Source organism: Alligator mississippiensis, chromosome 5 (assembly GCF_030867095.1).
Source record: "Alligator mississippiensis isolate rAllMis1 chromosome 5, rAllMis1, whole genome shotgun sequence".
Classification (NCBI taxonomy): Eukaryota; Metazoa; Chordata; order Crocodylia; family Alligatoridae; genus Alligator; species Alligator mississippiensis.
Genome location: NC_081828.1, coordinates 186,219,305 through 186,246,163, shown reverse-complemented (window position 1 = coordinate 186,246,163; position 26,859 = coordinate 186,219,305). Strand labels below are relative to the sequence as shown.

The 26,859-nt window shown below is 43.1% G+C and overlaps 1 protein-coding gene across 3 annotated transcripts in view; it reads left to right on the top strand.

Annotated features, from left to right (window-relative positions):
* Positions 1-449: 449 nt before the first annotated feature.
* PIP4K2A (phosphatidylinositol-5-phosphate 4-kinase type 2 alpha) overlaps positions 450-26,859 on the top strand; it is a 220,035-nt gene continuing 193,625 nt past the window's right edge. The window contains exon 1 of one of the 3 annotated variants that reach the window (XM_014609083.3): positions 450-731. In XM_014609083.3, coding sequence (XP_014464569.2) covers positions 591-731 — 141 coding nt within the window. In that variant the 5' untranslated portion in view covers positions 450-590. The remainder of the gene's footprint in view (positions 732-26,859) is intronic. The other 2 variants (XM_014609082.3, XM_019497701.2) reach the window with 2 other exon arrangements.

Genomic DNA, 26,859 nt, shown 5'->3' with positions numbered 1-26,859 from the left:
AGTTGCTGGGATTTCACGCTACAGAAACAAGTGCCGCTTCTCCTCCCTCCGCCCTGCAAGACTCTTTTGGGTCGATCCGATATCTTCCATTAGACCAACTCACATTCCTTTTTTTCCATAGAAAATTCTTTTCCCCATCGATTTAAGTTGGTCTAATAAATGATGCCAACTTGACCCAAGAGCCTTGCCTGTCTGTGTCCTTAGACCAACGCGCCTACAACCCCTCAAAGGGGCTACGCTTGCTAGCACCAACTTTACAGGGGGCAAAACGAAACACTAAAAAGACTGTGCGCCCGCAACCCCGGAGCGCTCCTAGCGCGCCTGCGCGGCAGTAGAGCGCATGCGTGCTGAGAACAAAAGCAGGCGAGGGGGCGGGGCGCCGTGACGCAGGGCGCGGGGGGAGCCGGGGGGCGGGGCCAGCTCAGTGGGCGGCGCGGGCGGCCGGGCCAGGATGCGCCTGGTGTCGCGCGGTAGCCAGCCCAGCCCAGCCCTGCCCGGCCCCGCCCGGCCTGGCCCGCCGCCCCCGCGCCGCCGCCCTCGCGCGCCCCGCCGCCCTCGGGCGCCCCGCCGCCCCCTCGGCCGGTCGCGCCATGGCGGCCCCTGGCAACATCGTGTCCGTCATGGCGAGCAAGACCAAGACGAAGAAGAAGCACTTCGTGGCGCAAAAAGTGAAGCTGTTCCGGGCCAGCGACCCGCTGCTCAGCGTCCTCATGTGGGGGGTCAACCACTCGGTAAGCGCGGGCCGGGCCGGGCACTGGCGCGGGGTTCCCGTGCCTGCGGCCGCTGGCATCGCGGCACCCCGGGCTGGCGCGGGGTGCCGGCGGGAGGCTGCGTCCGATGGATCCGCGGCGCCGCGACCGTCGGACGTGCCCGTTAGGTGCCGGCGCGGCACCAGGCTGGAAGGAAACGGTCCTTGGGGGGAGAGAGGCGGGGGAGCTTTTTTGTCGCGGTAAAGCAGCAGGACGTCAGCATCTGCCAGGCGCCAGACCACTGCCGTGCCACTGCGCAGCCTGCGCTAGTCCAGCTGCACGGCTTCGGGGGTTTTGCTGTTGGTGAACTGGGGCTGCCCAATGTTAAAATTGGGAGCCCAGGAATGACGGTTTGGCATCTCTTTGAGGCCCTCCAAGAGGCTGAAGGTGCAGTTTGGCATCTTTAGGCGGCTGGTACCATGGAGTGGAGCAGTCACCAGAAACCAAGCGTTGGGCAGCTGGCTGGAAAATGCTTTTGCCTTTCGTTGTTACCCTTGATACTGCGGACTTTGTATTGTCAACTCCTGCTCTTGTGTTCATGGTATCGGACATGGCTGATACTTAGCTTGGTGCACAAATAGTTGCAAGTTGTAGCTCCGGATCAATTCCGAAAAGCCCAGTGTTCGGGAAAACGAGAATGTGTCTGTTCCTCCACTTGCCGTGTCGTCTGTCCTTTCCAGACCTTGCTCATCTTGTTTACTTTGATTTATATGTACTTTTTACATCTTTCCGTTAAAGCCCACTGAACTCCCCTTTCAACAAAGTCGTATTATTAGCTAACGTCCTGGCCAACATAAACTTGCCCACAATTTTCTTTTTAATCTTGAGCTCAAGTTTCTTCATATCTCTAGAAACAGCCTCTCAATAAACCTGCTGTGGGCATAAGATAAAGTGGCGCTCTGTAAAGTGACATATCATGAAGTAAATTCCTGTGCGTCAGTTGTAATGGCTGACATCCTATATACTGAGCTGGCAAAGGACTACGAAAATATCTATTACCTTTTGTAGCTTTAAGGAACAATGTTCTTCTCTTCTACAGTCGAGTAAGAAAAAAATGTTACGTGTCAGAACTGACTGCAATGTGCTTTTTACAATTCCTTATATTCTTTTCCTGTGGGGAAGAGTCAGTGTTGTGGACGTAGTAATCATATAGCGGTCTGCCTCTTGTTCAGACAAATATTTTTCTCTTTTTTAAAAAAAGAATCTGCTGATCCTGTTCATATTTCACAGCACAATGCTGGACCTCCAGAATTAAGCAGAGTAGGTGTCTGTGGTAAGTCTATGAGGGAGCTGGGATTACTTCTAACAGCCATGAGCAATTACACATGTCCTTGCTGAACATAAAGTAGTTGTGCTCTTAGAAGAAAACTCCCAAACTCATCCTTTACTCAAGTAGCAGCCGAAAGAATGTCGCGCCTGCCTGTCATTTATTTGTGTCTCTTATAGCATAGATTGGATTTGGTTTGCTTCAGACGTAGTCACTGGATATTTGCTTAGAAAGTAAATGAGTGAAAATAGCTTATAGCTAAGTGAATCTTGTGCTCCACTTTTCTTCATTTTTTTTTTCTTTTCCTTCTCTTTCTGTCTTACTCCCCCCACCTTCTTAAAAATTTGCTTTGCCCCATATGACTAACTTCCTCATCTGTGTGCGTGTGTAAACTGCATGCCTGTTTATTCACTTCTGTCAGTTACCACCTGGGTTATTGCCCTACCCCTAAGATGACAAAGGAAATCTGAGTCCTTGCCTTACTCTGTTTTGCACTCTTAGGTAATTGGAGCATTAAGGTGTGCTGTGAGAGGGATGTGCAACTGTGCATGAACGGCTGCTTGCTGTTTTTTTCTTCTGAAGAAATTTGGAGAGAAGATGAGTACTATTAGTTGGCTATATTGGAATGAGTGATATATTGGGAACAGCGACTCTACTGATAAGATGCAGATATCTTATGAATATGAAGCTGTAAAGCATGCAAGGCAAATGTAGCATGTTGGATACAAGATTTCAAAGCAGAATGCTGGGATTACATAAGAAATGCAAGACTTTTTGGAAGCTTCTTTTCATTGTGACAAGTCTCTACTTAGCTATGTTTCTTTGGTTAGACTTTGTGAACAAGTGGAGGGAGTGTATTATAGTCTCCTGCATTTTAATTTGAAAACAAACTAAACTTGATTTAGGACTTAAGTGAAATATTGGCATGAAATTAATGTTGCCAGTGAACTTTGCATGAGAAGTGTATTGCTGTGCATTGGAAGGAAGTGGTTCTGAGCTTCGGTGCATATGATCTGCGTTACAGATCTTTTGTGATATGAGTGTAGAAGGTAAAACCATGAATAAAAATCTTGAAATAAATAGTATCTTAATTTCTCATCTTGATTGCAGTTGCAAAAAAAAGTTACTACTCTTATCTCCTATTTTCCTTTCATAGGGAGTCCAAATATTTTAAGTACAGATGCTACATTTGGTCATTTCTTGCTTTGATACTTAAGCTAAGATATCTCACAGTGTTAATCTCGTTTGTTCCAATAAAGTGTATTTATCTTGTATTGATTTGGGGCACCTCAGAGGTGCCCCAGGGTTTGCCTTGCAACTAGAAAGCAGCATTCAGCAATTCTTGTGCAGTACCACAATCATGGGGAAAACAGCGTCCTGTAAAACAGGAGTGGTCAACCTGCAGCAGGAATGCCATGAGTGGCATGGCAGCCTCTGTGGCACAGTGGCAGATAGGGTGGGAAGCGGAGCAGCAAACTGGATGGGAGCAGGAAGCAGAGCAGCAGACTGGACAGGGGAAGGGGATTGGAATGGCACTTGGGGGAGCATGCAGGGCTTATCTGTGCCAAAAAAGATAGTGTTGTGCTGTAAGAAATCAGAAATAGGAATAAAAAATCCATTGAGAATAAGGATTGAGTATACTTGAGAGTCAACTAGTAACCAAATAAACCACAAGCCAATTAAAAACTTGGACTTCAAAATAAGTGCAAAAACTAAAAGAATGTGCACATTTAGTGACAGTAATGAGACTAACTAGGTAAAGAAACTATTACTTTCCTTGAAGAAAAATACCTACCAGCAGGTAAGTCTTTAGCAGTCTGGGGTAAGATCACTTTTTGGTACTGTTTATATGAATTAAGAAGGAAAGTGTCAATCAGACCTTGAAGTTCTGCAGTGGGGTGAGTATAATAGAAGCAGAGAAAGGAGAACTTGTCAAGGATGCAACGAGCACTTTATGATGTTGAACTTATTGAATAAAACCAGATTTTGTGAGGGGGTTGGGGAGGAAAAATCCCTTGGGAATCACGGGTGATAGAGAAGAGTTCTGAAATTTAACTATGTGGGGACAGTTGTCAACTGTGGGGAGAAAAAGGTGCAAACTGTCTTACTAAGGTTGCACTGTGAATTTCCATCCCTGCAGGGGAAGAATGGCAGACTTAATCCTTTCGAACTTTCATCATTCTGAATTGCTATTGGAACATAATGTATTTTGAAAAGCTGATGTTTGCTGTAAGTGACAATAGAGGTGAGAAACATTAAAGTAATGTAACAATGCAGGGAAGGTGCTCAGAACTCTGTCACCACTTCTTGATTGTAGGAACATAAAAATATTCTTTTAAGTTTAAGACAGGGAAAAATGTGGAAGATTGAGTTTTATGCTCCCCATGTTCCTGGGCTGCAGGAGATTGGATTGGTCTACAGAAGGTAGAAGTTATCATTGACTGCTGCATCCTAATTCTTCAAGATGTTCAAGAGTGCAGACAGAAATAGGTCCAAAAGGGTCTTTCTGTCGCTTGCTGTGATGACAGAATGGAGCAGGGAGATTAAGAGAATGGGATGGTAACAACTTAAAACAGTTCCTTCAGAGAAATGCATGGGTATCCAACCCATTCTTTAAATCTGACTTAGAGATGAAACTAGTACCTGAAGTAGCTCTGAAGCATGATGTGGAAAATTTTGTTTGTTTGCTTGTTTTAAATAAATAAAGGATGGGTGCACCAGCATTCCAACTGGTTATTTTATTTTAAAACTGCTTATTTTAAATGGGCAAAGGGAGCTGAGACTATTTTAATCAAACTACTACAAATATGCTGAAAAATCACATAGCCTATGAGAGCTTTGAAAAAAACATATATTTCCTACATTGAATGACATTATAGGTATTTAAGTTTATAAAACAAATTGAAGGAGATCTTGAAGCACTTGAATGATTACCAGATGAGACTGTGTTGGTCTCGAGACTCCAGTCTAGCTTGATCTGTTTAACAAAAATGGAACCATGTAAAGAGGAATGAAGAAATGATTTGGAGAATGTATGGAACCTATCTTTTATTTAGCTTTATAGGTACCAGTTATACTGGCCAACTGAGCTCAGAACTTAGGGAGGAAGAAAATGTGGTTGGTAGGCTCCAGTCTTGCATGTCTGGATTTCTTTCTTTTTCCTTTACAGAGTCTCAATAAGCTAAGATCTACCCCAGGCTTATCAACCTGCAGCACTCATTCCTGAAAATGGTAGGAGTCAATGGAGGTGAAGACTTTAAAAAAAAAAAAAAAAAAAAGAGCAGATCCTTTAAAGTTTAAACAGTTTTATTTGCTGCAGATGTTCACTTCTATTCAGTGTCTGTTTCATTGTTCTGGCCAAAGTTCTGTAATTGACCAACTGATAAATATAACTGTAAGAGCAAATACATAAGTATAATTTCTGACTACCCAATGAGCTTCCTCACCCGGTAAGGTAATGCGTATGCTTAAACTGAAGAATTAATAGCATCTCTAAGTGACTTGCATAGTTTTAGACATTAGAAAAATAATGCCATTGAAAGGAGTTTATCAGGAAGGGTGATAGGAAGATTGAAGAAAATACTAAAACTGCTATAAACTTTTCTTTATTAGCTTGTTAGGTGGCTTGTTAGGTGGCTTCTTAAAAATAGCAACATAGTATTCCCTACATGCTATAAGAGCTGGCTAGTAAGAGTAGCAGTAGGGTTGTTTAGCATGAGTCAATACACTCCTGGCCCCTTTTTCTTTTCCCATATACAGTACAACTTTAAAGTATATGGTGACTAATAGGGGTGTGCAAAACTTTAATTCGGATTCAGCCAGAATCAGGGATAGTGATTTGATTTGTTGATTCGGATCACTATCCCCAATTCGATTCAGCTGAATCCGAATCTGAAGATTCAGTGCTGATTTGGAGAATCAGCGATTCGGCCATAGACACAGCTTTAAATGTTTTTTCTATATACCTTGAGGTACCAGGCATGGCTGGTGAACACTGTGGTGGCGGGGTGGATGGAGCGTCCTGCAGGAGTGCGCCCCCCCCCCCCCCCCCCCCGGCGGTATGCTCGGTGGCGAACCTGGAAGTGGACCAGAACTAATTCCGGTCCTCTTCTGGGTCCACGATTGAGCATGCCAGGGCCCCCCCCCCCCACCTTCTCCCCCGGCTCCCCCCCCCCAGCTCAGCAGTCGGCTGCAGGGGGATCCCAGGTCCCCCTCCAGACCTAGGAGGCAGAGAGTTGCCCAGCCAGGGGGGCTCCCCAGCGCACTCCCCAGCGGACCTGGAAGTGGTACTAGAAGTGCTTCTGGTTCACTTCCGGATCTGCTGCCGAGCGCGTTGGGGACATCCCCCCCCCCATGCTCCTGTGAGGCGTTCCATCTGCCTCATCTCAACATTCACGAACTACCTGGTACTTTGAGGTATGTAGAAAAAACATTTAAAGCTCTGTCTGTGTCTGAGTCGTCAAATCTTTCCAAATCTCTCTGAATTGATTTGGAGGGTTCCAGTTTGATTCAGAGAGATTAAAGGGTCTCCTGATTTGATTCGGATTCAGAGATTCAGCCACCGAATCAAGCTGAATCTCCGCTGAATTGAATCAGTGACTGAAGCTTCGCACAACTCTAGTGACTAACCCCTAAGGATTTGAATCTGGAGCATTTTGGCTTGTGGCCTCAACTGTGTTAGCATCACCGTTTGGTTAACTGTTAAAGAACAGGAAGGTCCCAGGTATATCAACTAAACTGCTAGAGTTTACTGCTGCAGCAAATGCTGTTGCTGCAATAGTGCTATAATCATGGTTATCTCGAAAGAGATAGAAATAGTAAGATCAAAACTTTAAGGTAATTCTCACATGAAAACAAAATACATTAACAGTACGCTTGACTAAGGCCTATAGTATTTGTGGAAGAAGCAGGTGTTGGTAGACAATGAGAGCTCTTTCCATAGGGAGGAGGGGGGAATGTAAACATCATAAAGCATTGATTACACCACAGCAGATAATAAAGCAATTAGAACTATAAAAAGTCAACTGGGCATCAGCCCCAGTTGCACCCCATCCTAGGATATCAAAGGAAATAGCAAGGGAAGTAGGAAAGCTTCTACTGGAAACTAGTTTTACTAAGCTTTGGGTACTGGTAGAAATCTGTAGGGTGTTTTAATACTGCAGTTGTAGCGCAAGGGATTCTGTGAATATATAGGCCTGGAAAGTGGGCTTCCTTCATGTAAAACTATTTAAATATCTAGAAGGAATAGAGACAAAGCTGATTTTAATTCAGTTTGTTAAAGCAGAACCTATATGAGTTAATTGGAGGAGGCTAGTGAATACAAATTCTTCTGCAAATGTTTTGTTGGTAATTTTTTGTTTTATTTGTTTTTATTTTTTTCATTTGTTTGTTTTTGTTTTAATGGATATGTATTTGGAAAGACTGTTAACGTGTTACAGGAAGCATAAAGTGTTACAGGATTCATTAGCAAAATAGATCTTTAAGTAGCTTTGAATCTAATCTACCTGTAACAACTCACATTTAACAAATATGATGCTGCAAAGGGTGCTCTTGCTTTTCCCCCTCCCTACCACTTATCATGGATAATACTTTTAAAAACTGTTAAATACCATAAACTGTTGACTTTGTCTATGATTTCTGACAAGTATTGGCACCACTTGTATGAGGATGGTGGTTGGAATGCTGATGTGAACTGTTATGAAAAATTAACTTAGTAAAGGAAGACTTCATAAGGCCATCAGTTTCTCGTATACTTGAAAGCATGTGATTTTTATATACCTCCAATAATTTTGAGGTCGGAGGTGGTTAAATCCCTATTAACTGTCTTATCCTTTTGATCTGGAATTTGCTCGATACTACACAGTTTCATAGGTTTATATAGTTGCATGATGGTAAGCTAGCTATTGCTGTATTGGCTGAATCGCACAACCTATGGCAAAACTATTTGAGAACTTGTGGTGCTCAGGAGAGGTTCCAGAAGATTTGAAGAGGGCCAGTGTGGTGCCTATCTACAAGAAAGGAAGGAAGGAGGATTCAGTGAATTACAGGCCAATCAGTTTGACCTCAGTCCCTGGAAAAATCGTGGAAAAAATTATCAAAGAATCCATTAGCAATAGGCTAACAGAAGGCAGCATTCTAATAGGTGGCCAGCATGACTTTGTTGCGGGCAGGTCATGCCTGACCACCCTCATTTCCTTCTGTGATCAGGTAACATGCCTCCTCAATAAGGGAGATGAGGTTGACATCATATACTTGGATTTCAAAGAAAGCCTTTGACTGGTCTCCCATGACATGCTCGTGGTAAAATTGGGGAACTCCAGCCTCGATAACCCAACAGTCTGGTGGCTAGGAAACTAGCTCCAAGACAGGACCCAGAGAATAATAATAGATGGTATTGAGTCAATGTGGTACTTGGTGACCGGTGACGTCCTTCAGGGTTCAGTACTCGAACTGGTGCTTTTTAGCATATTCATTAATGATTTGGATTTGGGTGTTAAAAGCAGACTGGCCAAGTTTGCAGATGACACAAAGTTATGGAGGACTGTGTTGTATATCTTGACTTTAAAAAAGCCTTCGATCTGGTATCCCATGGTCACCTCTTAGCAAAACTGGCTAACTGTGGCCTCGACCTCACCACAATCTGCTGGCTGGAGAATTGGCTCTGTGGTAGGACCCTGAGGGTGGTGGTTGATGGAAGTCAATCATCGTGCCCTGTGACCAGTGGGGTCCCCCAAGGCTCTGTCCTTTATGTAAGAACTGGATGCCTTTAAATAAGAACTATAGACTTCTATACTATTTAACATCTTCATTAATGATGTGGACATTGGTATCAGAAGCGGATTGGCCAAGTTCGCCGATGACACCAAACTCTGGGGTAAAGCGTCCATACCTGAGGACAGGAGGGTGATCCAGGCTGACCTTGACAGGCTCAGGAAATGGGCGAATGAGAACCTGATGGTGTTTAACACCAAGAAAATGCAAGGTTCTCCTCCTTGGGAAGAAAAACCCACAGCATGCTTATTGGCTTGGCAGTGCTACGCTGGCTAGCACTACGGATGAAAGGGACTTGGGGGTTATGATTGACCACAAGATGTACACGAGCCTTCAGTGTGATACTGCTGCTTGTAAAGCAAGCAAAATGCTGGCTTGCATCCACCGATGCTTTTCAAGCAAATCCCAGGGTGCCATTCTCCCATTGTCTCTTGGTGAGACTGCAGCTGGAGTACTGCGTACAGTTTTGGGCTCCACAATTCAAAAAAGGATATGAAGAAGCTTGAGAGGGTGGAGAGGAAAGCCACGCACATGATCAGAGGTCAGGAAAACAGACCTTATGATGAGAGGCTGAGAGCCATGGGACTCTTCAGCCTGGAAAAGCGCAGGCTCAGGTGTGATCTGATGGCCACCTATAAGTTTATCAGGGGTGCTTACCAGGATCTGGGGGAACGTCTGTTCACTAGAGTGCCCCAAGGGATGACAAGGTCGAATGGTCACAAACTCCTCCATGACCGTTTCGGGCTGGTCATAAGGAAGAACTTCTTTACTGTCCGAGCCCCCAAGGTTTGGAATAGATTGTTGCTGGAGGTGGTTCAAGCACCTACTTTGAACGCCTTCAAGAGACATCTGGATGTTTATCTTGCTGGGATCCTATGATCCCTGCTGACTTCTTGCCCCTGAGGCAGGGGGCTGGAGTCGATGATCGTCTGAGGTCCCTTCCAGCCCTAATGTCTATGAAATCTGTGAAATGAACATGAACCACCAATGCAATGTTGTAGCTGGCAAAACAAACAAAAAAACTAACATGCATCTACCGTTGCATCTCAGATAAGACTAAGGATGTCATTCTTCCACTTTACTTGGCCTTGGTGAGGCTGCAGCTGGAGTACTGCATCTAGTTCTGGGCACCACACTTCAGGAAGGATGTGAAGAGGCTTGGGAGAGTCCAAAGGAAGGCTATGCCTATGGTTAGAAGTATGGAGAGCAGGCCATATGATGAGAGGCTGACATGCTTGTGTCTTTTCAGCCTGGAGAAGTGAAGACTCAGAAGGGACTTTGTGGCAGCCTATAAGTGGCGTATATCAGAGACTGGGAGAAGGTCTGTTCACCAGAGCTTCCCAGGGGAAGACTAGGACTAACAGTTAGAAGATCACTTTAGATTGGACGCAAGGGAAAAACTTTGTTATAACTCAAGTGTCCAGGGTCTTCAGTAGACTCCCCCCAGAGATGGTAAAATCACCTACTCTGGATATTTTCAAAAAATGTCTGGACACTCCCTTCCAGCTCCTAACATCTATGAATCTATCTGTATTTACTAGCAAGAATTGCTTGCAGGCTAGGCATGAAATTGAGGTGAATAGACATAGCAGATATTGAGGAAGTCCAGTCTGTGGGAAGGCTGTTGATGTAAAACAGGCTTAGGTGTTTTTATGACTGAAAGACCAGAGGTCAGCACACTGCTACATGGTACTTAAAGATGATATATTGACTGGTGGTGAATCTACTGTTCTAGTTCTTTTTTTAACCTGTTTGTTTTTTTACTATGACTTTGAGCCATATGTGTACTTGTGTTAGTTTTGTTAGGGCACATCCTTCTGTCCTCCCCACCCTCGCTGAACTGGCTACAGAGATTGAGTGGTTATGTAAGCAATTATAAATCCAATTATTTCGATTTGACACCTAAAGTCAGTGTAAAGTTTTAATAACTTTTTGGTTTATAAAAGGTATGCTAGGTAGTTTCCATCTTGGTAAATAGTCTTGCACATGATGCAGATTTGTATATGTTCTGTTTTCACAGTATACCTGGTACTAAAATTTGGGGCTCTAATTTAAAAGAATTAGGATCTGTGGATAACCGACTGAAGGGTTATAAGCCAGAGAGAAATGGATTAGGTCCCTTAACTCAGGCGTTTCCAACCTTTTTAGATCAAGGACCGGCAGCCAACCATTGGCTGCTGGTCCGCTGTATGCCAGTTACTTCCAGTCCATAGTTTGCTGGTCTGCGGTCACTTCCAGTGACACCACGCGGGGTCTCATGGCCGGAACTTCCAGCTGGAACAATGGTAAAGACACTTTTTCACCTGGCAGGTGGGAGGGAGGGACCAAACCTCAACCATAGCAGGCATCACCTCGGGATAGGACAGGCCAGCCCTCCTGTGGACCTGCAGTTAACCCTTTGCAGCCCAGGGGTTGGGAACCCCTGCCTTAACTGATCACGTATGGATCTTTGATATTTGTTTTTATAGAATTTCTAGAGTCTTTTATGAACTTTCAAAACATTCTCATGTCTAAACTAATGGCTTGTTTCAATTGGAATAATCTTAAATACACCCCTCCCCCTCAAATAAAGAAGTCAGTATCTCCTTTCCTGTCAGAATTGCTCCGTATAAAGGTACTTGCATCTTAAACTGGTGGTCCACACTTTTATCTTATTTACTTAATTTTCCATGTTGTTGTACCGCCAAGACACTTCAGCATGCTGTAGAAAACTTTTTATTTCTACTCCCCAGTGATCAGGCCTGAAGTTTTCTTCATTCATGCAGAATGACAAAAAAGATGTATCTGCTGCTAGTGAGACTAAGTGTGCACCAGGACTGAGCTTCTGAGCAGTGGTGGGATGTGCCTTGGCTGCACTCTGTCCATCAGCTCTGTTATGTTTTAGGGAGTCTACCGAGAGCAAGCATTTTGTTTCATGGCTCCCTTACAATTTTGGAAGCAGTGTAGACATGCCCTTAATGTCTCAGCTGGAACACCTCTGCATCCTGCAGCCTTTGAGTCTGGATACTGAGGGAGAGGTTTCCAACTGCCTTTTCTCTTCCCTAGCTGCCTGCTTAGTATCCATGACATTGTGAATTTAGATAGTAGCCTTTCTGTCTGTGTTACAGTGGAGACGTTTTAGGGTTTGTGTTTTAACTAAGGTTGCAAATTCAAGTGTATATACAACCCTAACCCAGTGCAGGAAGCTGCTGATTATAGTACCCCTTAGTCTTTGCCTGCAGAAGGGAGGGGGGTATTGAAAGGCAATTAGTTGTAGGACAATAAAGGACAGTTTCATAGCTAAAGCAGTTAAATGCTGCCCTGGGGAACCTGGATATTTTTCAGAGGTGGTCACTATCTGTGTACTGTACTTGAGGCTCCAGGGTTTTTTCTTCTTCTCTCTTATGTTTGTGTATATATATAATTGTGTACACAAGTGCACAGTACATTGTACAGCTCTTCATATCTTCAAAGAAGATCTCCATCCATCTTTGGCTGAAGATGCAAGTGCTTAGCACTTCTAACAAAAGTATTATATATATATGTATGTGTATATATATATGTGTATCATAATTTTGGTGGAAGTGCTGAGCACTTGCAGATTAATATTAATGTATATTCATTCTAATATTGTATACAATTATAAAATATATATATATATAACTACCCAATTATATATACTATACATGAATATTAATAAGCTGTGAATGCTTAGCATTTCTACAAAAAAATTTTTTTTTTTTAGTGCTGAGTACTTGTAGCTTTAGCTTAAGATACTCACAGAAGATCTCTATTCATATGAAGTGCTGTACAATGTACTTTGAATAATCAAGTTCTAGTTGTCCCAGACCCCAAACTATGGCATGCCCCTGACCTTTATTTCTTTTTAACTCCCCTTTGGTAAAATGGGGATAATACTCTGGCACTTAAACGTGCTGTAAAATAAATTGCTCGAAGCATTTGTATGCTGTAGCACTGTAAGGAAGCCTATGGGGAGGGGAGTGGGAATTTTTAATTATTCTGTCTTCAGAGTAAGTTTAAGGAGCTGTGTGTGTGTGTGTGTGTTAAGTCTAGGGTTACACTGGACAGTGAGGAAAAGCTAAAATATTGAACAGATGCCCATTCTGTGAGTGCCACCCGTTCTGTGAACCAAATGAGGCAGTGTCCTGTGGGAGTCTAAGAATGTAATTAAATGTCATAATGCAGATGCACAAAGGAGTTAAAATAAAGTTGAGCAGGGAACATTAATTCTAGAATTTCCTTAACTGCTGAATGACTAACTGTGTCTTTAGTGCTCTTTTAAAATGGCTTCTGAAAGGGTGTGCATGTGAAGGAAAGTAAAACTTCATTATTTTTAGAAATGACCATGTAGACTATCACCTGACTTAGGACTTTTTGAGCTACCATGCAGACTTGAGCTAACATGGTAATAGCAGTTACAAGCTCTTGTTTACATAACCACTAAGAGTGAGAGGATTAGTCCTGTTTTAATAGTGAAACGCCCTTGTAAAGTTTGACTTGTGTAATGGCAAGATTTGGATCTTGGGCTGAATTTAGTGTTATGTTGGGCATAGGACTTTCTGATTGGTTTTCCCAAGTCTGATCCTTCAAGCCCTGTCTACTTCAAACTGTCCTTCTTATCTCCCCATTTAGCTCCTTGTTAAATCTCTCTCTTGTCCCCTGATCCTGGATGGATGGAAAGACCATCTTCCACACTGGTTCTGCATCAGAAAAGGCTTCCCTCATCATACTTGGTTCCAAAGTTGTTTTTTGTTGTTGTTCTTGTTGTTGTATTTTTTTTTTGTTTGCTTGTTCCCCTCCCCCACCACCCATCCTGATTGCATCTCAACCATGTCTGCCATATTTACTGCCCAAAGTCTCCTTATCCCACACTTTTCTCCCTCTTCCTTTCCATTAGTCTTAGCTCTTATCTTCAGTGAGTTCAAATTGGGCAGTTTCTCCCATCATGTTAGTTTTGTGTCTTTAGGGGATCCAGTTAGAGGACAAAAAAGGGTCTTCCTGCTCTGCTAAGGGTATGGACAAACATGCATTTTAGCTTCCTTTAAAAGTGGAGGTGGAGTTGCTCAGAAGCATGCATTGACTGTTACAGCTGTATGAGCCTGTAGGGATGGAAGTGTGCTCTAAGTGGTCCTAACTTTTAAGCCTGCAAAGTTGTAAAATTTTAACAAAATTCCTACACATGTACCAGCCTGTAGTGATAAAAAGTTGCATAACAATTTGTATCCATACCCTTGGATACAATTGTAATCTGTCTGTGCTTTAAGTACAGAAGACGGCTGCTTCCACCCAAAAGGCCTATAATTGACAGTGGATTTTTAGGGGAGTTGCAAAAGGCATGTTCCTGAGACCGGTGGTTGATAATTTTGAAGCCTGTGCCTTGAAAACATGGGGGACAGACGGTTTCTTTTGTTCTTAAATCTGGGTCAGCCATGTCTCTCATCATTACTGGACATAGCTGTAGCTATGACTAAAAATTGGGAGAGAGAGTCAAACCTAAAGCAGATATGGCAGGCAGGTTTCAGGCCAAATGGCTAAATTTACAGGCAGCCAAAGAAAGGTTGAGAGACCTAGGTATGTTTTTAGTATGTAGAAAAATCAAATCAAATGGGGAAGAGATGCATATAGCAGTTCCATGTGTTTTTCCCCCTCTACCTTCCCTCAAAAAAACCCCCCAGAACAAAACACTGAAAGGTTATCTTGAAGAGTGAACCACACTGTTCTCCTTTACCACACAGGGCAAGACATGAGGCAGTATGTTTAAATTAAAGCAAGCAGATTTAATCTATACCTTGGGAGAAAAATTCCAAAATGCAGGAATGGTAGGATGATGGAAAATTATGAAATTGCCTGTCCAACCACTCCTCCAACAGAAGGAATCTTGATTGGGATAACCTATCCTGAGTCTGTGCAGGTCATTGGACTAGACGATCTTTGAGGTCTCTTTTACTTCTGATTCTGTGAATACAGGTTCTCAAATGGTAACTGTCAGGCAACCTTTATAGATGGTGCTACAGGGCCTGCTTATAACTATACCCTTGTAATTTATCACAATCTCTCCACATCACCAAAACAAAATTGGGGTAGGAGGCTGGAAAGGAATCTTGTTTAGTTTACCTTGATGGTGAAAAATGCCTTTTAAACATGTTGAAGTAATTAACTACATAGTTTCAAGGAGCTCAAATAACTTCTTTCTGTCTTTTCTCTTCCCAGACTTCCTTGTATCTGTACCATGACTAAACATAAAAATAGTAATCTGCATAAGATTGTCATTTTTGGGCCCTGTGCTTCCCTAGTATACAGGAATTCTAAGTTTTGTGGGGGGAGGAGGGAGGGGCAGCTTTTGTCCCTTAATTATTGATGGACTTGAATCATAACAATGAAGTCTGTTTTATAAAATTAAGTACCCACAAGCTTACCTATCAACTACCTGTCTTACTTAGGCTGCATCACTGAGGGGTTTTTTTTCTTTTTTTCCTCCTTTCAGTACATTTTAAATGAATAATATCTGAATGCCTGACCTATCTGGATACCTCTTACAAGCTACAGAATCTCAAAGCTGCTGTCTTTTGCATTGCAAGTGATAACACTTCGCATGTCTTCCCAATTTTAAATATAAAGCTGGGGATACCTTGTTCTCAACCTTTTTAGATTCAGGGTACTTCTCCATAACTCCCCTGAATTTAGCAGCATCCCATTTAAAAAATGAACTTATTACAGTGATCTACTTCCTTGCATCCTCAGAAGCATGGCACCCTAGGGTGCTGCAGCACTGCTGTTGAGTGCTGTCACTAATGTTTAGCAAGGCAATAACTACTTAAAAGTGGAGACAAGTCATTCCCACAAGTACAGGTTCCCCACGTAAAACACTTGGAGGAACTGAGTTGGAGATTTTTCCCTCGTAGCTACACCTGTAGCTTGCATGCATGGCAGCACTTTTATCTTCTGCGATGTTCACATGGCTGCCAGAGTTGACTTTTCAAGTCAGCGTATAATTAAGTGTTCTGCTTTTCCTAAAGATTATTTGTTTAGTTGCTTATGGAGACTTTCACTGGCGTTTGTTTAATGAAATTTTGCCCCGACTTTCTTACAAGTGATTTTCTTCACATGCCCTCTGAAGATCTTCGCCAGAGTCTCTGCTGTGCTAAAGCTCAGGTCTGTACAGTTGAGGAATAACTGAAAGCCACTCTTGCCAACCTATTCCTTGTATGCCAGTGATTCCTGAGGGCTGCTTTCTCTCGTTAGGTATTTCTGGCGCTTTATCTGTCTACAAATGTAAAGTGTATGGTAGAAAGATGTATCCTGGTCTTCCAGGGGGATGAGTGCAGCTGTGGCAGCAGTTCCTACAGGGACTTCCATTCTGAGACCAGACACCCTTTGGCCCCTCCCTCTGACCCCAGGAGAATGGGAAGAGAAAGGGAACCAGCTAGGCTGAAAAGCCTGACACCATATCCCCTGGCTTCCCACAGCAGTGTGCTGTGCAGAGCATGGGGCCTGCTGGTGATGGCTCTGCCTGACAGGCGTGAAGCAGCAGCTGGAGCCTGTGGAGGAGGAGACATGGGTGCTGTTTTGTCTGTGGGCATGGGGAGGAGTGAACACTTACCACTTCACACAAGGGTCAGATTCTGTGGCACTTAAAGCTCTTGCAGCGTTGACAATCACTGTTGTAAAGTCTTGAATAAGAATTTGAAGGTGGCTACTAGAGCAGTGTGAAAATTTAGTTCTTTCAATTTTGTCTAGTGCATCATTTGAGTGAACTTATTCACCAATTTCAGAATAAAGAATCCTAATATGAGCTGCTTTGTTTTTGAACTGTGTCTGTCAGTGTTTTATATCTATCCCTGCTTCTGATCAGCCAGTGATAACAGCCTCTGACTCCTCATCACATTCTTAAATGAGTGCCAACATACTCTCTTCCATGGTGCCCTTCATACTGGGTGGGAGCTTTCTGTAAAGCCTGCAAAGCTACTTTATCAGTTGTTTTTGATTTCCTTCTTGAAATTCTCCTAATTATGGTGCCTGCAAAGCTAATTAGTAGGCTGCTGCTATACTGAAAATACTGCTTGTAATGTTGACCACTATTCTCATGTTCTGTGTACCTCCCCCTCCTCCCCAAGTATCTAGTCAATTTGTTCTCTTGTCTTATTCTTACATTGTAAGCTGTCTGCAGAAGGGACTTTTTTGTTTGAACACTGTGACTAGTACAGTGACAACCTAGTTGATGACTAGGATGTCCTAAGTGGTATGTCACAAAGTTCTTGTTTTCTGTATGGATGGTTTATCCCAGGGCTCCAAGTATGGTACTAACACAGAAAAATACGAGGTGTAAAATGCTTGCAAATCTTAATTTAAACAAGAGTCAGGACTCAGTCACAGACTGTAAGCATAGTTAGTAACCTAGCTTTTAGCAGGCTTTTCAAGGGCTAGCTTCAAACTTTGGGGCTGTCTATAGTTTGGCTTAATATTTTAAAGGTATTTTTGGCCTGCAAGTTGCAATATGTTTAAAAATGGAAATCTTGTTTCATGAAGGTGAGCAGTATAAATGAAGACTATTGGCCTGCACCCCTTATTACCATAAAAGGACACTATGAGGAGGCCTGAAACTTTCTAAAGACAATTTCTGTTTTCGCATACTTTATGTGAGGAGGAGAGGTAACGATTCTGAAGTTTAAATTCATTTACAAGAGGACTTATTCTCCTAAAGAATCTCCTAACTTTTAGCAAACAACATTAATTTCTCATCTGTAGATATATAACCACCTGATTTAGCCAGGCAGGATGCCAACATCAGCATCACTCACTTTCAGTGTGCGCTTCTTTATCATGTGCTTTCTGGTTAACAAAAGTATGTATTTTTGAGGCAAGAAAGTGGTTTGATGTGTTTCAGGTAAGTTTAACACTTCTAAAGCAGGCCTTCTTGTACCAAAATGCATTTAATGTGTTTCTAAAATGACATAAACCAAGGATTGAATTGCAAATGTAAATATCTGTCTTCTGACAGTTTTAAGTGTATATTGAGGCACCTAAATCTGGCTTGGTTTATGCTAGGTAATGCAGCTCAAAGTGTTTTACTAAGTTGTCTACTCTGTCACATTTGGCTCTTCAAGATGGCTGTTTGCCCTTCTGGGACAGATAACAAGCTCTGAACCAGCTGACTATAATGGAAAAACTCAAACCAAATCTCTTCCCTCTAGTCACCACAAACATCTGAGCAGAGCACTAAGGGATGACTCATGCAAAACTACAATGCAACATCTACCAGACCCAGCAGGGGACTTCTGTTTAGTCCAACCCTCTTCCAAAGATAGTACCTGTGGCTGATATAAACTAGGTCTCTCTTGTTACATCTGGCAGTTCAGTTCTTTTGCTTTCTCTTTAGCCTTTTTCCTTACTGGTCTCAGACAAGGCATAACTGGGTGGAATTCCATGGTCTAATTGCTTGTTGTGTCTTAATCTCCTAATTTACAAAAGTTCTGCTTTTTTTCCTCCCCCAACCCCTTTGACTCATCTGACTCTCCACTCAGCATTGCTTCGCCTGTTGTCATTTTAAACATGCCCTCAGCCTCCCCTGTTCTTGCACAACAGACAGGAAACCAAAGACTTCACAGAGATCAAGTGGTGGTATATTTGGGAAACTGTGAGTCACCCCAAGTCTTGTGGGACATAAGTTCTCTTCACATACTAATGCATATATGCATGCTTATTTGTATGCCACAAAAGACTCATAACTATGTTGAATCTTCTCCCTGCTGTACCATGACCTGCAGTCAGCAAGTAGCTTTCAGTGAGCCGGTATTGCTCTGGTTCATGCATCTCATTAGTAATGACTCTTTCATTATGCACCTCTGGCTCCACTAGCTTATGAATGCCAGTAGGCCTCAAGGTATCTCTTGAAAATGTTGTTCTGTTGTATCGTTTGTATTCCTTCAGAGTATTTCTTCAGTATATCTTGGTGTTGGAGTCGATCTTTCTGAAGCTTTAAAACTTTTCTAAAGGATCCTACAGATTAAGCCCAACTAATTTTGTAGTAACTTTTATTCCTATTTGGGGGGAGTTGATGGCATTTTCCTCCTCCCCACATACTGTAATTTTATGCTGTATAAAAGGTGTAAGCATCCTTTTAAACTATTTGTTTCCTAAGAATGAGACTTCTGCACCTGTGGAATCCTATAGTGGGAGGGGCATCCAAATACTGCAGCATGACACTTCTGGAGATGGAGGATTCTCATTTGAACACTTTTTAAAACTCAGCTGTGAAATTAGTATCTTCTGAAGCTTTCATATTTTGCTAAATTTTCACTCCCACCTCCATATCACTTCTGTTTAAGGCATTAACTTTTCAGTCTCCAAAAGGAGTAGGATTCAGTCTAGTTAACCTTTCCATTCTTCCTCACCAAACCATTAGGTCTCTCTTGTGGGAAGTGACTGGAAGACTGATGGCAGCCACTATTCCACAGTGGTCTGTGATCACCTGAGGGAGGAGGGAAGACTAAAGCTTCCATTTCAACCCATTCCTGGGATCTGTAGTGTCCACGACTGAAGGTGGAATGTTGTTTGTACAGCATGCAATAGAAACATGAAAATACATTACTTCAAATTTTAATCCTCTGAATAATCTTGAAGTAGTTCCTCTAGATGAACGTGGTTGCTGTAGCTGTGTGGCGTTTTTTTTTTATAAGATAACCCTACAGCAAGTAACAGCATTGGTTGCAAAAGAAAACTTTATATACAAAGCTAAATGCAAAACCAAACCCTGTCTAAATTTTATTCAGTTGTTTTCTATTTGTTGTTACTAATACCTTTTATGTCTAACTTACTGGAACCATAATTTCATAGTAGCTAGGGTCAGGAGGGACCTGAACAGATCATTTAGCCTGAGCCCCTGCCACAGGCAGGAATGAATGCTGGGTTCACAAGACCCCAGACAGGTGATCATCTAACCTCTTTTTGAATTTGCCCAAGGTAGGGGCAAGGACCACTTCCCTAGGAAGTTGGTTCCAGATTCTGGCCACCCTATCTGTAAAATATTGCCTCTTGATCTCTAACCTAAACCTATTCTCCATCAGCTTATTTCCATTTTTCCTTGTCACCACAGGTGGTGCCGGAGAGAATAGGGCTCTTCCTATTTGCTGATGTTCTCCCCTGATGAGTTTGTAGGCAGCCACCAGGTCCCCCCTCAGCCTCCTCTTGCTGAGGCTGAACAGGTTCAGGTCCTTCAGTCTCTCCTCACAGGGCCTGTCCTGCTGCCCTCTCACCAAAAGGGTGGCCCTCCTCTGAACTCTCTCCAGGCTGGCCACATCCTTTTTAAAGTGTGGCACCCAGTACTGGACGCAGTACTCCAATTGCGGCCTGACCAATGTTGCACAGAGGGGGAGTATCACATCTCTGGACTGGCTTGAGTTGCATCTTTGGATGCATGTCAAGGTATGGCTGGCCTTGCTGGCTGCAGTCTGGCATTGGCAGTTCATGTTCATCTAGGAGTCAACAATGACTCCCAAGATCGCTTTCCACCTCTCTGCTTTCAAGAGGGGAACTCCCCAGCCTGTATGTTTGCTGTGGATTCCTTCTGCCAAGGTGCAGCACCCTGCATTTATCTACGTTGAACCCCATCCTATTCTCGCCTACCCACTTTTGTAGTCTGTCTAAATCTAGTTGCAGCCTCTCTCTCTCCAAGTGTGCCCACCTTGCCCCACATCTTAGTGTCATCAGCAAACTTGGACAATGTGCCTTTCAGTCCCCTCGTCCAAGTTGCTGATGAAGATGTTAAACAGTGTGCAGACCTGAGGACTGAGCCCTGGGGGACCCCACTGCTCACATCTCGCCACTTTGAGTACAACCCGTCAACTGCTACTCTCTGGGTGCGCCCCATCAGCCAATTTTTTACCCATCCAACTGTGTAGGCATCAGTGCCACAGTCGCTTAATTTATTAATGAGAATGGGGTGAGAGACCGTGTCAAAGGCCTTCTTAAAGTCAAGAAAGACTACATCCACAGCGACACCATCATCCAAGGATTTAGTTACCTGGTCATAAAAGGCAATTAGGTTGGTCAGGCAGGACCTGCCTTTGATGAACCCATGCTGGTTGCCCCTGAGCATGATCTCCCCTGCTGGCCCCTCACAGATGTGCTCCTTGATGACTTTCTCCTAGATCTTCCTGAGCACCGAGGTGAGGCTTACGGGCCTATAGTTACTTGGGTCCTCCTTCCTCCCTTTCTTAAAAATGGAGAACACACTGGGGAACATATTAGCTAGTTTCCAATCCCCTGACACCTGGCCAAATGACCACGAATGCTCATACAGCTGGGCCAAGGGCTCCGCAATGACCCTTGTCAGCTCCCTCAACACCCTTGGGTGGAGGGCATCTGGACCTGCATGATAACCAGTTATCAGCATGCCAAAAAACAAGAAAATAAATAAATCCTTATCAGTTCTTAGTCTCTTCCATTTTAGTTTTTTTGTAACACAGGAATGCATGGCTAAAAAAGTTACCACAGTACTGCTGCTTGTGTGGTTACTCACAAAAATTCTTTCCTTCCCCCTTCCTCTTTCTTTTCTTTTTTTTCCCAAAAAACCCCCAATTATGGGATTAGAGCAATGATTAGTTGCTCTTCATTTTACATTAGCAAGATGGTTTTAAAAATATATATCGTGCTTTAAGAGGTGTTTAGTTTTCTATTTTTAAATTGTGCGGGTCTGTGTCTGTTAGTTTGCATGAAGGTATCATTGTGATGTTGTTTCTCTCGTATTTGCTTTAATCAGTCCTTACATTTCTGAGACTGTGACAACTTGTAGTTCCCTTAAAGACAGGTAATGAGTGTGAGTAGTGGCTCCACAGTGGTCTGTGATCACCTGTCCTATTTTGGGGCAAGTAGGGGTGGCCCCCACAACTTCTGGGCATGCAGCAGGGACTGCACAGCACAAAGGTGGCCATTCTGTGCTCTCCCCTGCTGCACACTCCTTTCCCTTTCTCCCTCCTGTTCTTCCTATGCCGTATGTTCAGCCTGGCTTCCTTCCTCTTGACTGCATGCGTAGCCTGGGCAGCATGAATCCATGGGCTCCCTCCCATCATTTCTCACTGTCTTTAGGAGTAGGGGAAGGAAGCAGAAACCAGAAGAGAGAAGGGGATTTTGGAGATCCTGACTGCAGGAGCAGTGGAAGGGGAGTGGCTGGGCAGGAGGCCACATGTTAGACCATCTTAGGCCATCAGTTGTACAGTCCCGTTCTACAAAACAAGGATAAGTGCAAAGTGCTACATCTAGGAAGAAAGAATCACCAACAGACCTGCAACCTGGGAGGTGACTTTCTAAGCAGCACAGCAGCAGAAAGGGATCTCGGAGTCATGGTTGACTCCAAAATGAGCACGAGTCATCAATGTGATGAAATGATAAGTAAAGCCAACTGCACTTTTTCATGCATTAGAAGGTGCATCACGAGGAGGTCTAAGGAGGTGATACTTCTCCTCTATATGGCATTGGTAAGATCACAGTTGGAATGCTGCGACCAGTTCTGGGCATTGCACTTCAAGAGAAATGTGGATAACTTTGAGAGGGTACAGAGGAGGGTTACAGCAAAGAATAGAGGATACTCTGTTTACCAGGTCGCCCCTTGGGATTACTAGGAACAACTGCCATAAATTGACAAAGTGGGTTTAGATAAGACATTAGGAAACATTTCTTTATGGTGAGGGATGCTAAAATCTGGAATGGTCTTCCAAAGGAGATGGGTGCTCTCCCCTACCTTGGAGGTTTTTAAGAAGAGACTAGACAAGCACCTAGCTGGTGTCATCTGACCCCAACGCTCTTTCCTGCCCAGGGCAGGAGGTTGGACTTCAGTGATCTACTGAGGTCCCTTCTGACCTTAAAAATCTATGAAATCTATGAAAATAATACCTTTTAACAGTCTGGGCAGTGTGTGCATTTCTGTGCTTGCCTTCTTTTCACTTGTTACTAAGTACTTCATGGAAGACATTGTGCCATTGCATCCTAGGACCAGGCAATATTATTCATGCTGGTTGACTTTTGGTGCATCAGTATACTTTCTTCGTTGAACAGTGATGCCCAAGTACTCAGAGCCTCCGTTTTCCATACTTGTGTAATACAAATGTGAGATCTAATCTTGTTGAATCAGGACCCAGAACTAAAACAAGAAACTAACAAAAATATTCATTTCGTAGATTTCATAGATTTCATAGACATTAGGGCTGGAAGGGACCTCGGAAGATCATCGAGTCCAGCCCCCTGCCCAAAGAGCAGGAAGTCAGCTGGGGTCATAGGATCCCAGCAAGATAAGCATCCAGTTTGCTCTTGAAGGTGTTCAGTGTAGGCGCTTGAACCACCTCTGGTGGCAGGCTGTTCCAGAACTCGGGGGCTCGGACAGTAAAGAAATTCTTCCTTATGTCCAGCCTGAAACGGTCTTGTAGTAGTTTATGACCATTCGACCTAGTCGTCATCCCTTGGGGCGCTCTGGTGAACAAACGTTCCCCCAGATACTGGTGGTCACCCCTGATAAACTTCTAGGTGGCCATCAGATCACCCCTGAGCCTGCGCTTTTCCAGGCTAAAGAGCCCCAGGGCTCTCAGCCTGTCATCATAGGGTCTGCTTCCCTGACCTCTGATCATGCGCGTGGCTCTTCTCTGGACTCTCTCAAGCTTCTCCACATCCTTTTTGAATTGTGGAGCCCCAAACTGGATGCAGTATTCCAGCTGCGGCCTCACCAAGGCCGAGTACAAGGGGAGAATGACGTCCCGGGATTTGCTTGAGAAGCATCTATGGATGCAAGCCAGTGTTTTGGTCGCTTTACTAGCCACAGCATCGCACTGCAGGCTCATGTTCATCTTGTGGTCAATGATGACCCCCAAATCTCTTTCTTCCGTAGTGCTAGCCAACATAGCACTGCCGAGCCTATAAGGATGCTGCGGGTTTTTCTTCCCAAGGTGGAGAACCTTGCATTTATCGGCGTTGAACACCATCAGATTCTCGTCCGCTCACTTGCTGAGCCTGGTCAGCCTGGATCACCCGCCTGTCTTCTGGTGTGGATGCTTTGCCCCAAAGTTTGGTGTCATCGGCGAACTTGGCCAGTCCGCTTCTGACTCCAGTGTCCACATCATTAATGAAGATGTTGAACAGTATGGGTCCAAGGACAGAGCCTTGGGGGACCCCACTGGTCACAGGACACCATGATTCATGTCATTCTATCTATATTATTTACTGATTTTTTTTTTTTAATTTATTTTTGTCAAGTGGTTTTGTTCAACTGGGTTTGTTGTTTTTTGTGAGATGTTGTTTAATTTCATCACTATGCTGTCTTCACTGAATCATCCATTGACCTCATTTTTGCTGTAGCTTAGTTCAAAAACCCTTTTTAATTGTTTGTTTGTTTGTTTGTTTCTTGACCTTTTTATTGAATGATCACTTCGTTAAAGTTCGTACCTACAAGGACCCCATTGAGGGGTCTTTAAAAACAAACTTCTGCAGAAAATTAAGACTAAACTGAAATTTCACATTCAGAATTTAATCTTGATCCATAATTCCTGGAAATAAGAGCTTGCTTGAACCAAAAGCCAGAAATTACATATGAAGTGTTTGGAGACCAGTTCAAATCAGTAATACAACAGAAATTCAGTGCACACAGAAACTGCTCTCGAAATGGCGGAAACAGGATGGATGTAGTATCAGACTTAACTGATTTAGGTTAAATCAGTTTATTGAACTTGTTTCCCAGATCCCTTCTAGATTCAAGTCAACTCACAGCCCCTCAACATCCCAGGATGCTTTGTACCTCCCCAGTAAACCCCTCACAGGGTGTGTGGGCTAGCCTTGGCCAAAGCTGTCTGCTCAAACCAAGCAGGGAGGCATGCTCCAGTGCCACACAGCTTCTGGCCTGGGCCACTGCAGGCATGTGGCTGCATTTCCAGAATCAAAAGTGAATGTCTGTTCACCTTGCTTATCTGTTCAGTCTGTGCATCTTAGACTAACCTGTGAAAATTGAATTGATTTAGCCTCAGGATTTTTGATCGTCTGTACTTAGCCTAAGTTTCCTAAGAACATTTTTCTCCTCAGATGGCTGTAGCAAGAGCTGAAATAACCTGGTTTGGTTCATTTAATTTAATCAGTATTTCACTAAGGTTTTTAATTTTATAGTATAAAGTAAACAGCAAGGCATAATACTTGCTCTGTTTGTATTAGCTTGCTTTCTTCCCTACTTGACATGCTAATTTGAAGAGTAAATCACACTAATCTGTCTCTGTCCATTACATAGAGTTAATATGGTTACAAGTTTGGTCTGACTGTGTCAGCCTTCAAAAAGGCCTATTGCCTTTTGAAAGTTATCGTTTAAAAAGCATTTGAAACATGACTTGGTTCTAAAACTCCACAGCTCAAATATTCTTGAAATTCAAAGGAATCAAGTCTCTGGAACTGTTTTGCATGCTCTGAAGTAAAGGTTCGCTTAACGTGCAACAAATGTAATGTCTGTCAGGAACCTCAGGTGGAATTTGACTTGGGGAAAGCACATCAACTTTTTCTTGGAAAGGAAATGGAGGGAGGAATAAAATGAGGGAAGAGAAATCCTCTAGGCCTACCTAGACAAATTTCATTTGCAGTACTTCAGTTCAGTTTTACTTAACACTGTGGGGGTAGTATTTCAAGACTAGACAAATAAACTTAAAAAAAACAACCCCAAAACAGCTTGGCAAGTGGTATAGAAATCCTCATGAAAACCATAACAACTAGAATAAGCTTTTATCTTGGGCTTTTAAACAGTTTGTGTCTAAATATAGTGGAAAGGAGAGAAATTGAAAGTGACACAGGTGAAAGCATGTTTCTCTGTCTTGTTGCTCATGGGGGGAAAATACTGGTGCCTGCTTTTGTTAAGGTCTTGAGTAACTTCCTTCTTTTTAGCTGTCTTTATCATTATTCTGCATTATTTTCCCTGTAAGCTAAGTGTGCTTGTGCATTGTACTGTTAACTGGCCAGAGCAATTAAATCTGCATAAATTCTCTACTATAAACCATCCAGGAAGAGCACACATCAACTGCTGAAACTTCCTTAGCCTGACGAAGGGTTTTTGAACCTGAAAGCTCGCTTAATAACTATTCTTCAACTATTTGCGTTGGTCTAATAAAAGATATCAAATTCACACAAGGAACCTTGTCTGCCTACTATAAACTACAATTTAGTAGAATTATCTTTTCTGTTTTTCTCTGTGATTGTGCTGCTTTACTCAACAAAATGCCTGTAGCTTGGATCAAATAAGTATGTCTGAGACCAAAATCTAATTATAGTTATCTAATTGTATAGTATCATCTGAAACATCTAGAACTTTAGCCATTTTATGGATCTTAAATTAGTGATGTCAAATCCAGGTACAAACTTTAAGGTGGGTGGCTCTTAAGAAGGCTTATGTCAATATCTGCTAAATTCCATATAAATAGGGGAAATGTAGATCTTTGTGGAACAAGACACAAGGATTTGTGATATTTAAGAGGGCTTGAGGTCCAAAAACCTACTAGTGGCTGACATAAATCTCAACTGAAAGTGCTGCTTTTTTAATGCAGATGTTTCAGATTTTTTATGACTAGAAATTGTTCAAACTGGATTTTTTATGAGGAGTATAGCATGTAACCCATGCTGTATGAATGGGGCATGGCAATTGGTGCATGACTTACTAAAGTAAAGTAGGATGCTGATAGGGTGGCCATTGGTCCTGTTTTATATTGGACTGTTCTATTTTTAAACCCTTTGTCCCCTGTCTATTTCTGAATGAAGAACGGACTGCAAGAAGTTCTCTTTTTCAGTTCATTGGTGGAAATGTGTTGATCATTTGTCCTTGCAATTCTGTGGGCTGTGCCTAGAGGTAGGGTGGTGCACAGCCAGGAGAAGCAGAGTTCTGACCTAACCAGGGAGGGAGGGAGGTGGCCCCGCCCTTCACTGCTGATTGGCTGAGGGGGCCAGTGGTCCTGTCTCTCACCAAGGGGATGTCCTGTATTCTGGAGAGGTATCAGTGGCCACCTGAGATACAGATGCACAGATCGCAGAGCAGAATTTTAAAATATGTAGTTCATGTAGATCTACAAA